Here is a 17,666-nt window from a genome sequence, read left to right on the forward strand (position 1 = left end):
AGGTGTGCTCACCCATTTATGGGTCAACAATTTGATTCAATTGATCAATGTGTCTCTTTTGATGACAATACCAAGCTGATATTCTTACTGTTGCTTTGTAGTACAATTTGAGATAATGATGGTGATAACTCCAGCAGTTCTTTTACTTCTCGGAATTGGTTCAGCTGTCCCCAGGTTTTGTGTATGTGAATGAATTTCCACATGAAGCTGAAGATTATCCTTTAAAGATCTGTGAAGAATCTTATTGTAATTACAATTTGCACTGTAACATTAATGAGGGTTTCACTAAATCTGTGGATTGTTTTTCATAGGATAGCCATTTTAGCTATTTTAAGTCTACACATCCAGGAGCATGGAAGATCTTTTATTTTCTGATATCTTCTTCTATTTATTTCTTAAATGTCTTAAAGTTTCATTACAAAAGTCTTTCACTACCTTTGTTAGTCAGTCAAGGAGTCAAGCTGGCCCTCAATGGTGTTAAGCTGATCTGAGCTAGTAAGACAGAGAGATTACAAAGAGGACTCCAGTCCAGCCTTTCCAGTTATGAGTCCCCAAAACAATGTTCTGAGTGGCAAGAAAAGAAGTAAATTAGATGACCCATGGTCTGTTAGTCTCATTCAGAGTCCACTTGGTTGCTTTTATGGGTTTGTGGATGTTGATCTCTCAGTACCTTCTTTGAGCTGACACATGGTGGATGATTGGAGCAATATTTAGGGTGTGTCAGAAAAGGTTCCCTCCAAAGGGCCAGGGTAAAACATAACAGGTGGAAAAGAATAAAGACCTCATGTGGCAATAACTGTGCAACTTTGTGGGGGAACATTAAAGGACAAAGTTACATGTGGAAAATGTTTATATCAAGATTAATATGAGTTAAATAAAATTGTACAAGGCTGGACCAGGAACCTGTAGAAGGAGGACATAACTGTAATGATCTGTTTATTATGTCAGCATCCTGCATAAGGAACAAGCACCTGAAGCTTTATAAAAGAAGTCAGTTAAGGGCTGGAGAGATGGCTCAGAGGTTAAGAGCACTGCCTGTTCTTCTAAAGGTCCTGAGTTTAATTCTCAGCAACCACATGACAGCTCACTGTCATCTACACTGAAATCTGGTGCCCTCTTCTGGCTGACAGGTGTTACATGCCGGCAGAACACTGTATACGTAATAAATAAATAAATCTTTAAAAAAAAAAAAGGAAGTCAGTTAAAGTCAGCATCAAAGAATTGAATTGAGACAAAATGATATTCCATGATTCCATATGTGATAAACGTGTAGAGTTTTTTTGTTTCAAATATTAACAATACCAGCTATTATTTGATGACCAGATACAATGTATCTCAAATAAAGCAACCTGTCTAGTTAGAAGCAATACCAGATGGTGAAATTTTAAAAATTAGGATTATTACCTTACAGAGCTGTAGTATCTGAAAACATGAATTAATACATATTTTGTTAACATCAAATTGTAATACCTATATTCTAAGATTATATAGGGAATATCAAGCAGCATAAAGAGACAATTTAATTCTGTTTCACTTTCCCAAAAAATTATTTTTAATCTTTAATTTTAAAAAATGACAGTGATTCTATTGCTTTCTCCTCAACAGACACTTCTCTAGAATACTCTAGAAAATTCTAAGTTACTATCTAAGTCAGGTTCTACAATGTCAAGAATAAATTATTCACTTTACAAAGTTTTCTACAATGAACACTGTGAAGAGACCTTTTTAAAAATCTCTACATGTTCATTCCATACACTCAACCAACATATGTAAGTACAGAGCAGTCAGTCATGTCAAATCTGTCACAAATAATTTACAAGTAACACAGACTGAATTAACAAAGAAGGCTAAAACCAACTTTTTATTTCTTTTATTTATGGATAAATCTCTGGCACCACAGACTGACAGTGGTAAGCCTGTTTCTTAGCAAAACTTTACTTGAAAAACAAATTGGTTGTTTAGAGGCATAATTTGTAAATCATGATAACCATCATAAAACAATTTTTTTCAATATTATCTATGCTTCAATGACATTTGAATCTGTATAAGACTGAATCCAGTGATCTACATAGACATAACCAGTTTGTGTGTCTCTGCCAATAGGAGCAGACAACCTGAAATGCTTTTGCCTCTTAGCTGGTAAAGGTACAAGCAGGATTTTCCAGGTTTGGACGGAAGCATAAACATAAGTAGTCAAAAGAACAAGACAAAGAAAGCATTAAGCAAAGACTTCTATGCTATCTCACTTAGGAACAATTGCTAAGATACAAGCTTGGAGGCCCAGCTGAAGTAGCAAATATTGTTGCGCTAAGCAAAGTTCTAAGCCAGAGTCTTGAGACAGATTAAAGTGAACTTCGAGTTGTATGGGGGAAAGGTCCACAGACTAAGCTTCCATTCAGTCTTATGGAGTTATTTAAATGTTTAGACCAGTGGGTCTCAACCTGTGGGTTGCAACCCTTCTGGAAGTGGGAGGAAGGGTCCAGTGACCTTTTCACAGGGATTACACATTAGATATCAGGTATTTACCTTATCATTCATAGCAGTAGCGAAATCAAAGTTATGAAGTAGCAATGGAATATTTTTATGGTTGAGGGATCACCACTATATGAGGAACTGTATTAAAAGCCTATTAGTATCAACAAGGTTGAGAACCACTGGGTTAGATATTAAAATTGAAAATATGAGTCAGCAGTGGCCATTTCAATTATGGAGCTCCAGTGAACCACAGACCTAAGATTTGCAAGCCAGTGAAAAGTTGTCGCAGTTTTTTTGTTGTTGTTGTTGTTTTCTTTTGGTTTTTGGTTTTTGGGGTTTTTTTGTTTTGTTTTGTTTTGTTTTGTTTTTTGTTTTTGTTTTTGTTTTTGGTAAAGCTCTTGGAATCTTTGACCACCCCGTTTAGAGCATTGTCTTAGTGTTAAAATGACCAAACACATGAGTTAATAAATGGTTGTCCCCACCTGAATGGGACAATTCTAGAACTAAGGATCTCTGACAAAGATTTTTGAGAGCTTTCAGCTGAATGTGTAGTATCGTAGCCAGTGCAAAGTCTGCAGTGCCTCTGACTGTAAGGACTTGCAGAAGTAAGCTCCTGCATCTAACTAGGGCAACTGTGAAGTAGACCTACTGGTTTTCCTTGTTCTGGCAATTTGCTGTTGCATGAGTGTGACTATAGAGTGGCCTCCCACCTAAGTTTGACTGTCAGGGCAAGAAAGTAAGGTGCAGTAAAAGGCCAGAAACATAAAGTGAAAACAAAAAGAATAATTGAAAGAAGTTGGTGGCCCTGAAGGGCCATCACATCCTAAAGGAAAGTCTTAGAGCTGTCTGCTAGGGACGAGAGGTTCCTGATGCTTCCCAGGCATCCAGTGCCACATGTTGGATTAATTAAAAAGGAGCTGTAGAAAGAAAGGGAGGCTTGGCTTGATGTTATGAAGGGCCATGTTTCTTCACCTAGATGGAGTGTTTTGTCACCCAAGTGTGTGGCTGGAAAGAATGCCTACAGAGGAAGATGAAGTAGTACCCTTTAAGGGCTGAGAAACAACTCTAGTCTACAATGCAAACTTGGAAGGGTAGCCCTTAAAGAAGAAAGTATCAGATATCACACTGAATGCTTATTGTTATTAAACACCCAAATTATTTCCCTATCTTTAGCATGCAGTGACCTGGACTTCAGAGAAGTGGCCAACAGACTGCGTGACTGGTTCAAGGCCCTTCATGAGAGTGGAATCCAAAACAAGAAGACAAAAGTGCTGCTGAGGCCTGAGAGAAGCAGTAAGATGTTTAAAATTGAATAAAGTTATTACCTTGCAGATGGTGACCTATGTGTCACAATAAACACACTTGTCAACATGGATTCTTTACCTTGATGACTTTAAGGACCCATGGGCTACATAGTAGGATACTATTTAAAAATTAAGAAAAGAAGAAGGAATAAAAAGATAGGAATTCCAATGCTCTATAAATAAAAGGATACAGACATAAGGGTTTTGTAGTAATTAAGACATAGAATTCAGAAACCAACTTACTTGGATGGATGGTAAGCTGACTTTGGTCCTGTGCGAAGTTGCTATATTAGACCCTTAAAGGTCAGTTTCACATACAGTGCATGGCTAGCATGGGTTTTAGCCTCTGTACCAGTAATTAAACCCTCCAGTTGAGAATAAGACCATTACCACACTTTCTAAGCCAAACACTGTAAGCTACAAATTACAGATGATGGACTCTTTCCAGGTCCATTCTATGGTTACCAGAAAATGGTGACAAGTCACAGGAGTCACATTTTGCAGAGCCTTATAAAGACAATCCCATAGGCTGCTATATCTTTCATTAGGTCTAATCACAGATAAGGATGAATCTTGAAGTACTTCCTGCCTATGTTCCTCCCACCTACTTGTGATTGAGCATATCTGGTACAGTTATGTCAAAAAATCATGTTTAAGGGGGTAAAATCACATGGCTTATTATCTTCCATAAACAATAGCCTCCAGTATTTAAGGGAGTATCTGTATTTGGGCAAGGAGATTACAGGTTAGAGGTGCTTTGTTTTATGAACTTCTTAGGGACATTATTTATATCTTAGAACACAACTTTGGCTCTCATATAGGAAAACATATCTTTATGCTTATAAATATATGAAATTTGCAAATAGGAAAGTGGTGTTGCTATGAATGATCTTATATTTCATTTACATGAAATTTATTTTTATTTAATGAATTTAGAAATGATACTGAAACATGGCTGAATATTTAATAGATCAGAAATTTTTTTTTAAGGGGAAGGAAAAAATGGACGAGGTAACAGTATGAGTTCTGTAGCTTAGCTTACAAATCTTCTTAATTTCCTCTAATTAAGTGATTTTTCCCGCAGTTCCAATCTTATGACTCTTATTTTCTGAGATGATTTAATACATGTGAAAAATTAAAGTCACCCAGTAACATAATTGTTTGACTGGGTGAACATGCATACATTTCTTCTTATGAAATTCAGAAATAAATTACAGTATTTACCAGCACCACAGGAGGATTTCTAGTATTTATCTGTGTATATATTGTAATGTTTGGTCAGTATAAGTAGTTTTCTGTCTTTCAGTCTGAATTTTTTCATAGTACATCTATTCTCCATTCTGAGTAGAAAGTCTCAGGGGAAGATGGTCCTTCCAGACCATCACACAGTGACTTTTTTACAAGTATGCATAACCACAGCTGTCTTCTGAGTACATATTCTTAAATAGAGTGTACTTTCAAAGATTCCAGGTCACATCAGAATCTCCATAAGTGTGGAGGTACACCAAAAGAGAATTAGGAGCACTCAACATGGTGCCTGGTTAATTATCCAGTTTCAAATGTAGTGTATTCTTTTCAACCTTTTTATATCAAGAAATATCATGAGACTCTGTGAATATTGTCATTGAGTTACAGACAGTTCCTAAAGGTTGAGTGCTGTTGCCAAAGAAAGTGAAGGAATGGAGGTATGAGGAGACTTACTTGAGAAGTTAACATAAGTCCATTTGCAAGTAATGTTCCTTTTGCAAAGCAAAGGCCAAAGCTGCACAGACCTGTAAAGTTTCTTCATCACTCTGAATCTTTACACATCCCCTTGATGACCCCTTAATTCTATCCTTATCTATCTACTATCCTTAATTCAAGAAACAGCAGATTTATGTCTCCTGTTTGTTTATCTTGCTTTTTGAATTACATCACCCATTTTTCTCTTTCCAACATGCTGGAATAACAGCAGGAGGTACCAAGGCCTAAACAATCTCCTTTTAATCTTTCCATCCCTTTTGTAAAATTAATCCATTTAAACACTGAATTACTACTTTTCATGGTATACTAAAGTATATGCATTTAGAAATTTAAAGACCAAAGGACTTGGATCGATTTAGATATTTTAATATCACAGTGAGCAAAATTCATGCATTATGGTTGTTTTAATAATTACTTATAAGGGAAAAAGATAGCATCTTAAAAAATGGTACTGTTCTAAGAGGATGTCTACATGTAGAAAAATGCAAGTAGGCCCTTATTTACCACAATGCACAAAATTCAAGTCCAGTGGATTAAAGAACTCAACATAAAACCAGAGACACTAAATCATTTACAAGAAAAATTAAGGAAGAGCCTGGGACTCATTGGCACAGGAGACAACTTCCTCTACAGAACTTAGGCTATCTGGAGTCCCTAGAAAAAGGAAGCATAAACACCCAGGAGGAGTAGACATCTGGGAATAATCAAAGACGAAGCTGAAATCAATAAATTAGAAAAAAAGAGAACAATTTAAAGAATCAACAAAACCAAGAGCTGATTCTTTGAGAAAATCAACAAGATAGATAAATCATTAGCCAAATTAACTAAAAGGCAGAGAGACACTACCCAAATCAAGAAAATCAGAAATGAAAAGCGAGAAATAACAACAGATACGGAAGAAATACAAATAATCATAAGATCCTACTTTAAAGGCATATATGCACAAAATTTGACCATCTAAGGGAAGTGGACAATTTTCTTGATCGATTCCACTTGCCAAAATTGAATCAAGGTCAGATAAACAAATTAATAGCCCTACTTCTTCTATAGAAATAGAAGTAAACATTGATAGTCTCCCAACAACAGCAACAGCAACAACAACAAAACCCAAGGCCAGATGGTTTCAGCACAAAATTCTACCAGACCTTCAAAGAAGAGCTAATATGAGTATACTTCAAGCTACTCCAAAAGATAAAAATGGATGGAACATTACCAAATTCATTCTATGATACCTAAACATGACAAAGACCTAACCAAAAACAAACAAACAAAAAAACCAAAAAACAAAAAAAAACAAAACAAAAAAACAGAATGTCAGACCAATTTCTCTTATGTACATTGATGCAAAAATACTCAATAAAATACTCACAAAACAAACACAAGAACATATCAAAGATATAATTCACCATGACCAGGTAGGCTTCATTCCAGGCATGCAAGGATGGTTTAATATATGGAAATCCATCAGTGTAATCCTCCATATAAACAAACTGAAAGGAAAAACCACACGATCATTTCCTTAGATGCAGAGAAAGAATTTGAGAAAATCCAACACCCATTCATGTTTAAAGTTTCAGGGAGATCAGGGATACAAGACACATATCTAAATGTAATACAGCTATATAGAGAAATCCAATAGCCAACATCAAATTAAATGGAGAGATACTCAAGGAAATTGCTCCGAAATAGGGGACCAATCAAGGCTGCCCACTTTCTCCATATCTCTTCAATATAGATCTTGGAGTTATAGCCAGAGCAAATACACAATGAAAGAAGATCAAAGGGAACCCGATGGGAAAGGAGGAAGTTGAATTATCCTTATTTGCAGATGATAAGATAGTGTACATAAGTGACCCCCAAAATTCCAATGGAGAACTCCTACAGCTGATAAACACCTTCAACAAAAGGTCTAGATTCAAAAAAGTCAGTAGCCATTCTATATACAAATGACAATCATGTAGAAGAAGAAATGAGGAAAATTACACACTTCACAAGAGCCACAAACAATAGAAAATATCTAGGAGTAATTCAAACCAAGCAAGTAAAGGACTTGTTTGAAAAAAACTTCAAATCTCTAAAGAAGGAGATTGAAGATGACATCAGATGATGGAATGATCTCCCTTGTTATTCCAGTTGGACCACGTTCTTGCCAACCTTTGACATAGTCAGTTTTGTCAGTTTTAGCAGATGGAACAGGTGTGTGATGGAACACACACCCAATGTTTGTAACTTTCATTTCCTCAATAAAGAATGACTGTGAGCATTTAAAAAAAAGGGAAAATTAACATAGTAAAAACAGCCATCTTACCAAAAGCAATTTTACAGATTCAATGCAATCCCTATCAAAATACCTACACAATTTTTAAAAGACATTGAAATATCAATTCTCAACTTCATATGCAAACACAAAAACCCAGAATATCTAAAACAATCCTGTATAATAAAAGATCCTCCAGAGGAGTCTCCATACCTGATTTCTAGCTCTAATGTAGAGCACAGCATGGTACTACCACAGCTAATAGGCTGGTTGCTCAATGGAATCTAATTGAACTCAGATGAGAATCCACACACATTTGGTCACTTGATTTTTGACAAAGAAGCCAAATCTATTAAATGGAAAAAGGATGGCATCTTCAACAAATAGTGAGGGTCTAACTGGATGTCAATGTGTAAAAAAAAATGCAACTGGACCCATATTTGTCACCATGCACAAAACTTAAATCAAAGTGGAGTAAAGACCTCAACATAAAACCAGAGACACTAAGTCTGTTATAAGAAAAAGTGGGGAAGGGCCTGGAAAACATTGGCACAGGAGACAACTTCCTGAACAGAATACCAACAGCCCAGGCCTTAATGTCAACAATTAATAAATGGGACCTCATGAGGCTGAGAAGCTTCTGTAAGGCAGGAGACACTGTCAAGAGAACAAAGCAACAGCCTACAAACTGGGAAAAGATCTTCACCAACTCTACATCTGACAAAGGTCTAATATCCAAAATATATAAATTAAACAGCACAAAGCCTAACAACCCAATTAAGAAATGGGGCTCAGAGAATTCTCAACAAAGGAATATTGAATGGCTGAGAAAAACTTATAGAAATGTTCAATATCCTTACCCTTCAGAGAAATGCAAATCAAAACAACTCTGAGATTCCATCTTACAACCATCAGAATGGCTAAAATCAAAAACTCAAGTGACACCACATACTGGCGAGGATGTGGGGAGAGAGGAACACTCCTACATTGCTAGTGGGAGTGCAAACTAGTACAGCCACTTTGGAAATCTATCTGGTGCTTTCTCTGAAACTGGGAATAGGGCTTCCTCAAGACCCAGCTATTCCACTCCTTGGAATATACCCAGAAGATGCTCCACACAAGGACATATGCTCAACCATGTTCATAGAAGCCTTATTCATAATAGCCAGAACATGGAAAAATCCTAAATGTCCCTCAGTTGAAGAATGGATAAAGAAACTGTGGTACATTTACACTATGGAATACTACTCAGCTACCAAAACCAAAGAAATCCCAAAATTTGTGGAAAAATAGATTGAACTAGAAATGATCATCTGAGTGAGTTAACCCAGAAGCAGAAAGACACACATGGTATATACTCACTTATAATTGGACACTAGCCTAAAAGGGATGTCTATGAAAGTCTTTACTTACCAGGAGAGATTGGGATAGATGTGAGGTCATCTTGTTGAGATCTGAGAGAAGTATGGTAGGATGGGAAAATAGAAGAACCCAGAGGGTCCAAAAAACATACAAGAAGAACATCATGACAGGTAGATAGATCTGGACCCAGGCAGGTCTGCTCAAACTACTGCATCAACTAAGGACAATACATGCAGTAAACATTGAACCCCTACTCAGATCTAGCCAATGGACACGTCATTCTCCACAGTTATGTCTGGAGTGGAGGTTGACTCTGACATGAACACTGGTGCCCCATATTTGACCACAGCTCCATTGTGGGGAGGCCTAGTGGCACTCAGATAAATGATAAGCAGGCTACCAAGATGAGAATTGATAGATAGCCTATTGATCATATAAAGTACCAGGAGCTTGCCCTCAGTCATGAACCTTTTCTAATCTTTGTATATTTTAATTTTACCTCATTCATTTTGTAGTAGGATGCAGTTTTATGTTAGGACAAATGATTTTTAGCAAAAATAATGTCTTACATATCTTATATAGAGTTACTTTTCTCTAAGAGTCATACTTACATAAAAATTTAATTTTAGTATATTTTTATTTTATAGAGGACATATGAGGTGGATAATTATAAAGTATTAGGCATCAGCAATTTCAGTCGATTTTGTGACTATATGTTTCATACTTTTATAGCCATATGTTTCTTTGTAGTAAGTCTCTTTAATGTGGTGAAGTAAACATTTTTATTCACAGCACCAAAATGCACATTTCTCTTGCCATAAAAAAGAGGTAAAATATGTATATTTAAATGCTTCCTTTTGTATTTTTGTCAATTAAGAAATAGCTGCTATTTGGCTAGCTAGCATAGGAATATCATTTCAACTTAATAGAGATCTTATAAGTTATTTGATGCTAGCTTCATAAATTTAGTTATTGTTGGAATAAATTGTATCATTCATTTGGATAACAGTTATATAGACATAAATATCTAGTAAATTTAATTTGGATGAATTTAATCAGTATTTTTAAGTATTCTTTTTAAATAAATCTCAAATCAGCCACAATATACACTTAACCCTCTATGCTGTTCATTCTAAACCTATAGCTGTTTGTAATTAAATAATATTAAACTAGTCTCTTCTGCCAGCACTGATTTCAGTTATAAAAAGTGTATTTCTAAAACCTCTGAGTTATTATTCATATGAAAATTTGAAAGTAATAACTTTATTTTTAATTTTGAAAAAAATTGTAAGATGTAATTTATATAATATATACTTCATATAATATAATTTATATAAAATATGTTCTTATTTACAATACTGGCTTCTTAAGGAGATTTTTATCTAATTTGCTAATATCATCTTCACATTGAAACCTAATGACACAGCTAAAATATATGTGAAAAAGCATTTCATTATCAAAGCTGGGAGAGAAATCACGGTACAAACCTTACTTTATATGTTGATAGATTCCAATACATATATTTCTGAGGAAATTGTGACTATGGCTTGACCTGAAGCACAGTGTGGAAAACGAAAGTGCTTTCTTACCATTATTTTTTTTAATCTGCTGTTTTAAATTGATTCCCATGAAATTATTTTTGATAAATAGCAATTTATTGAACACAAGTAGATATTATTAGGTAGGAATTAAAATAATAAACTGAAGAACTTCATTCTTTTCTTTCCAATAAATGTCTCTATTTATTTCTATTAGTTGTGGGACAAATACGCAAGAAAGAGCTGAAATGTCTGGCTTACTGACTAAACAAGGAAGAATAATTTAAAAATACTATTTGTCTTAATATTTATAATTTTACATTCAGACATGTCTTCATCTCATTTAGACATTGCTCAAGTTGGATCCTATTGGAGCACTGGGCTACTTTCTGGTCATACTGTGACACTTTGAATGGTTAGAATTAAAAAAAAAAATAATGTAATATTTTTCATTGGAGGCAATGTCAACATATCACAACAGACAGGGTGTGGCATGGTTATTAAGAGGGCAGACACATATTGAAAGCATACAATCTGATTGACAATAAAAGCATGAACAAGTCTAAAATCTCAGACAAGATAGGTGCAAAAAAAAATCAGTTGTACCTTCTAAAGAAATCGGTGCCACTGAAGACAGACCTTGTGCTTCTCACTGATTGCACGGGAATGGTCACCTAGGATGAAACCTGTTAAAGGCGTCACGTGGTGAAAGGCATATTCATTATCAAGAAGAGAGCCTGAATTGAGAATATTGTGGAACAAGTTGACTTCTTGAAAATGACCACACAGTGAAATGTTTTCGGAGGACCGGTTTCCAAGTTGTTCAGACCAGTATAGTTCTGATGAGAGGTAATCAGACTACATACTGAGCACTTAGGAGAACTTGTATGCATTATCTACATGGTGTTGACTATGAAAAACACATAACATTTAAAGAGTTTTGAGGAAGTGTGGCCCTGCAATTATGCTCCAAAAAGCTGAAGCCAAAAGTTGAGTTACACGGTCCGTAGAAGGAGACCCTGAGAAGCCATTATATGGAGGTGACCACTATTCTTTATTGAAGATGCTTCTAAGGGGTAGTGATCAATTCACCAGCACCAGAATTCCTGTCATAAGCAGTCTCGCTCCCTGTTATTCATTTTAGAACAGTATTGCCAGTCCTGTTTCTTTATATGTTAGATGCATGCAAATGTACATTAATGCATAGTTAAGAGTTAGTTTTGAGTCCAGGTATTGACTGCAGACTGTGAACTATTGAATAGATTTGAGACTGATAATAAATATGTGGACTTTGAGCAGACTGATTTTATCATTTAAAAGTGGTCTACCACTAAGACAATCCTATACAATAAAAGAACTTCTGAAGATATCTCCATCCCTGAATCCAAGCTATATTACAAAGCAATAGTAATAAAATCTGCATGGTACTAGAATAGAAACAGACTGATTGATCAATGAAATCAAATGGAAGACCCATAAGTAAACCCACACACTTACAGACACTTGGTTTTTGACAAGAGAGCTAAAACCATACAATGTAATATAGACAGCATTTTCAACAAAGGGTGCTGATCTAACTGGATGTCTACATGTAGAAAAATGCAAATAGATCCATATTTATCATCCTGCACAAAACTCAAGTCCAAATAGATCAAATACCCCAACAGAACACCAGATACACTAAATCCATTAGCAGGGAAAGCGAGGAAGAGCCTCAAAATTATTGGCAAAAAGGACAACTTCCTGAACACAAGACCACCAATTCAGGGTCTAAGATCAACGATTTATAAATGAGACCTCATGAAACTGAAAAGTTTCTGTAAGACAAAAGACACTGTCGATGGGACAAACTGACAGTCCACTGATTGGGAAAAGATCTTCACCTATCTTACATCTGACAAAGGTCCAATATCTGAAATATATAAAGAACTCAATAACTTAAGCAAGAACAAACAAAATAACCCAATTTAAAAATGGTGCACAGAACTAAACAGAGAATTCTCAATAGAAGAATCTGGAATAGCTGAGAAGCACTTAAAGAAATGCTCAGAGTCCTTACTCATCAGGGAAATGCAGGCAAAAATGACTCTAAGATTTGACCTTAACCTGTCAGAATGGCTAGGATCAAAAACTCAAGTGACAGCACATGCTGATAAAGATGTGGTGAAAGGGAAACTGTCCTCCATTGCTGGTGAGAGTGCAAACTTGTACAACCACTATGCAAATCAATCTGGCACTTTCTCAAAAAATTGGGAATAGCTCTACTCAAAATCCAGCTATACTACTCCTGGGTATATATCCAAATAATGGTCTGCAATATAACAAGGTCATATGCTTACCTATGTTCATAGCAGCTTTTTTCCTGATAGCCAGAATCTGGAAACAACCTAGATATCCCTGGACTGAAGAACAGATTAAAAAAAAAAATAAAACTGGCACATTTTAAACAATGGAATACTGCTCAGCTCTTAAAAACAAAGACATCATGAAATTTGCAGGCAAATGAATGAAACTAGAAAAGATCATCTTGTGTGGTAATCGAGACCCAGAAAGATAAACATGGTATATTCTCACTTATAAGTAAATTTTATCCATGTAGTACAAGATAAGGATACTACAGTGTACAGATCCAAAGAACATAAGTAACAAGGAGGATCCAAGGGAGGAAGCTTAAAACTCACCCACAGGGGGAAGTAGAACAGACAGAGATAGTGGATGAAGAGAGGGAACAAAGTAAGAGAGGGAGCACAGAGAGATAAGATGGTAGAGATCAGACCTGGGGCAAATAGGGGGAGGAGGATGGAAGACCTGTGAAGAAAAGAGAAACTGTGGTCTGCAGGAACATCTCTGTGAAAAGCTGGAGACCTAAGTCAGGGTAGGCTCCTAGAAGGATATAAAGAAGACTCTAGCAGAGATCCATAGTAGCAGGGGTCATAGAGACGGTAGAGGTCACCCTCTTACTAGATAACTCACGCACAAAAACTCAACCCAATACCCACCCCATGGGAGAGAGCCAATCCCTGACACTATTGAGGATACTCTGCTATATTTGCAGATAGGATCCTGGTAGAGTTGTCCTCTGAGGGACTCCACCAAAACAGATGCTGAGAATTACCATTTGGCAATGCATAGGGAGTCTTGTAAAAAGGTAGGGTGAAAAAAAAAAAAGGATGAGGTGTACACAGGAGCTCCACAAGAAGACCAACAGAGCCAACTAACCAAGATGCAGAGGGGCTTGCTATACAATTGAAGCATCACCCAAGGGCCATAGGTGGAATGGAACTAGGCCCCCTACAAATATGTGGCTGATAATCAGCTCAGGCTTCACGTGGGTCCTCTAATAAGGGGAGTGGGCATTTTCTCTGACATAAACTTCGTTGCCTGTTTTTTGATCGCTTCCCCTGGTGGTACTACCTAGCCAGGCCGCATGGGAAGAGGACATGCTCAGTCCTGATGTAATTTGGTGAGCTGGGGTGAATTGGAAATGGGGCTCCCTATTTCTGAGGAATAGGAGAGGAAGATGGGGGATAAGGAAAGAGGGTGGGTGGGACTGGGAGGTGAGGAGTGATAGGTTTATGACCAGGATGTAAAGTGAATAAATTAATTAATTTTTAAAAAGGTATCTATGTGTTTGGCTATGAAGGTGAAAGGGAGTGAACTTGTGGTTAATCTTTATTATAAATTAGCCTTGGTATAAAACTATCTGTGAAATACACTCTCTGGGAGCATTTCCAGAGATACTTAAGGAAGAAAGAAAGTTCTATCCCGGATGTGGAGAGCGCCATCCCATTGACCAAGGATCTGAACAGAATTTGCAAAGGAAAGATACAGGATCTGCCTATCTGTGTTTATTTCACTGACTCTTTATTGTGGCCACAATGTGAACTGAATTGTGAGGATACTGGGTTCCTTCTGATGAGAAGAAATTTTGAATATGCAATGTGGTTGCATGAAGAATGGGGAAGTTGCTTGGTTGCTTGACTCACTATCAGTCAACATTGTTGAGTGTGTTTACATGAGTTACACATCTCATTTTTATGATATAACTTTGAAACAAATAATAGCAGATTTTTTTTCATCATGACAAAACTAATCTGATATTTTTGTTGACCAACTCATATCAAAGCCTTTACATAAGGATTATAAGCCAATAAAGAAACACTTTGTTTGAACTGATTATTATAAATATTGGTTTAAGTGAATCAACTGCCAGTAATTTCATAGCTTTTTTAAGGATATGGAGCAAATTGATAAGCTTCTAAAAGATCTTTATTAAAATTTTCATATTAGAGAAATGCATTAGAAATTATATAATATATATATATATAGAGAGAGATATCTTGAATATCTCTTAGCACATTCACTGAAAATTAATACTCATGGAAGGGCAATGGGATACTAAAAACACTTTCATGGATTTGTGATTGTCAGCTTAAGGAAATAAAATTTCTCACTTTTTTATTGTGTTATTTTTATCAGTTTAATATTAGTTTTTGAGGTTTTTTTTTTTGTAATTTGTGTGTTTAATTTACATGCCAAAATTTGCTTTTATTCTTTAAATTAGAAAAATACTAGTAGCAGAAGAACTGTGCTGGGAATGTTTTAAAATGGGTTTTAATGGAGTTTGTTTAGTACTATGACAGGAGTATACTGTCAATTTCCCTTTTATCAACTTACAAAGCATGGTAAAGATGAACATCATATGCAAAATCCTCAGATGAGCAGTCTGACTCTCTGATTCGGATGATGTCTTATATTGCTTCTTAGACTCCAAATGTTCTTCACAGTGAGAGAAAATGATGGAATTACTTCAACCCCCAGGGTATAGGAAGACATTCTAATTTCTTGCCGAGATATTGCTCACTTTGTGTCATGCTGTCCTCACATTAAGAGGGAGATTGAATTTGGCATCAGATGGATTAAAAATAATGTCCCATTTTAATGAACTAGGAGCCTTCTAGGTATAACAGGGAACTTCATATATTGAAAACAAAGATCTAAAGTTAGAAGATAAATTTTCTTTCCTCATTTCAAGTAATAAAATAAAACAACCAGATCATTGCTTATTTTGGTGTTTCTAATTATTGAGACATCTGGCAGTTTCTTCTTTTATAAGGAAAGCATTGTAACTTTCTCTATAATGAAATTTAATTATGTATCCTAGCACTACTACTAAGGTATTGTCCTAAAGTAGTAATATTGAAATTTTGAACAAACAACATTTAATATTTAAATATTGTTATCCTATGTATTTAACATATAATTATAAAATGAATATGCATGTAATTTATTTAATGCAATAAACCCATTACATCCCATTATTCCTTGAGAAATGATTCTATTGGCTTTGCAGCACAGTAAACTGTGGGTAGATTCTGATTCATAGGAACACTTCCTACCGCAAAGGGGAAGTACTGTCACCACCAGGAAGTTGGAATCCACAAGAAGTAGATTTCTATCCACTGGCTGAGTGAAACTTCATCAATAGAATTGTGTGGGTTTTTTTTTTTAACTTTAAAAATAGTTTATTTCCCCATCACAAACATACAAGCCTCTGACCATGATACAAGGTACCCCAAATTAAATAAAAATGTAAGAGTATATTTGTGTGTCATGATTCATGATATAGTTGATCTTAAAGGCAAATGGGTGCCAACCATGGGGCTGGGAGTAGGCTGGTACCAGCAAAAAGGGCTGTACATTATCCTTACAGTGTCTATTAAAATTGGCAGCAATCAGCATGTGCTCATCATATAAGAATTTACCCCAAATCAGCATGCTCAGGAGTAGAACTGGTCTCAGCTTCCTCTGTCTCTATAATAAAAAGGCCAAAAGCACTTCCTTAACATCTAAATAATCCCTTTCTTGCTAATTAAAAGTTTATTGTTTTCAGGATATTTATAACCAAGAATCTGAACTTATTTTGAAGAAAATGGCTAAAAAATATCCCCCCAAATTTTCATCATCCCTAGCAACTAAGACAATGAAAATTAAAAAAAAAACTTGGGAGTCTTCTTATCCCTGTCATAATGAAAAAGATGAATACCACAAAGTACAACTTCAGGAAAAAAAATCACTGAACATTCCATTACTATATATTGTGAAATGTTTGAGATTCAAGAGTAAAAGCAGGAGAAGTGTGTAAATTAAATATAAACAAAATAATTCAAAACTATAGTGATTTGTAGAGGTTTAATCTGTAATTAAATGAGACTGTTTTGTTTTTTTTTAATAGATAAAGGTTTTTTTCCCTGTTTCTGAGATGAATTCTTTTTTCTCCTATATTAATTTATTCTTGTTACATCTCAATGGTTATCCCATCCTTTGTATACTCCCATTCTTCCCTCCCTCCCATTTTCCCCTTATTCCCCTCCCCTATGACTGTTCCTGAGGGGGATTACCTCCCCCTGTATATGTTCATAGGGTATCAAGTCTCTTCTTGGTAACCTGCTGTCCTTCCTCTGAGTGCCACCAGGTCTCCCCCTCCAATGAGACTGTTAACCAGGGTTTTTTTCCTTGAGCTAGATGCTAATGAATACACTACAGTTAATTTTATGGTGATCCCTTTGATACTTTGGTAGGCTAAATTATTTCCAATGTATCACAGGAAGAAAGAATTTATTTACCATTAAATATTTACATTTTTTGATTATTTATATTCACCTGTGCACTAACTTATGTGAAAATAATTAGTTTTCTTTCATTAACATCAATTATTCACTCAGTATAGGGTAAAATATATGGTGGCAAAGAATATGTGGTTGGCAAAAAGCTAACCACATACAGATTTGCACAATATATGCATTTTTATAAGCTGTTTTATTTTACATAAATGAATTCATGCTTTATACAGTATTGCATTCGTTAGTGTTCTATTGTGGTGAAGAGAAACCATAACCAAGGTGAGTTATAGAAGAAATCCTTTACTTAGAGGAGGAGAACATTATCATCATGGTGGGAAGTGTGGCTGTAGGCAGGCAGGCATGG

The 17,666-nt window shown here is 35.6% G+C and overlaps 1 protein-coding gene across 2 annotated transcripts in view; it reads left to right on the forward strand.

Annotated features, from left to right (window-relative positions):
• SPOCK3 (SPARC (osteonectin), cwcv and kazal like domains proteoglycan 3) overlaps positions 1 to 17,666 on the forward strand; it is a 390,660-nt gene that overhangs the window by 355,352 nt on the left and 17,642 nt on the right. For both annotated transcript variants that reach the window (XM_084760663.1, XM_084760662.1), the window contains exon 7: positions 3,649 to 3,768. In XM_084760663.1, coding sequence (XP_084616789.1) covers positions 3,649 to 3,768 — 120 coding nt within the window. The remainder of the gene's footprint in view (positions 1 to 3,648; positions 3,769 to 17,666) is intronic.

Source organism: Acomys minous (assembly GCF_964271855.1).
Source record: "Acomys minous genome assembly, chromosome: 15".
NCBI lineage: Eukaryota > Metazoa > Chordata > Mammalia > Rodentia > Muridae > Acomys > Acomys minous.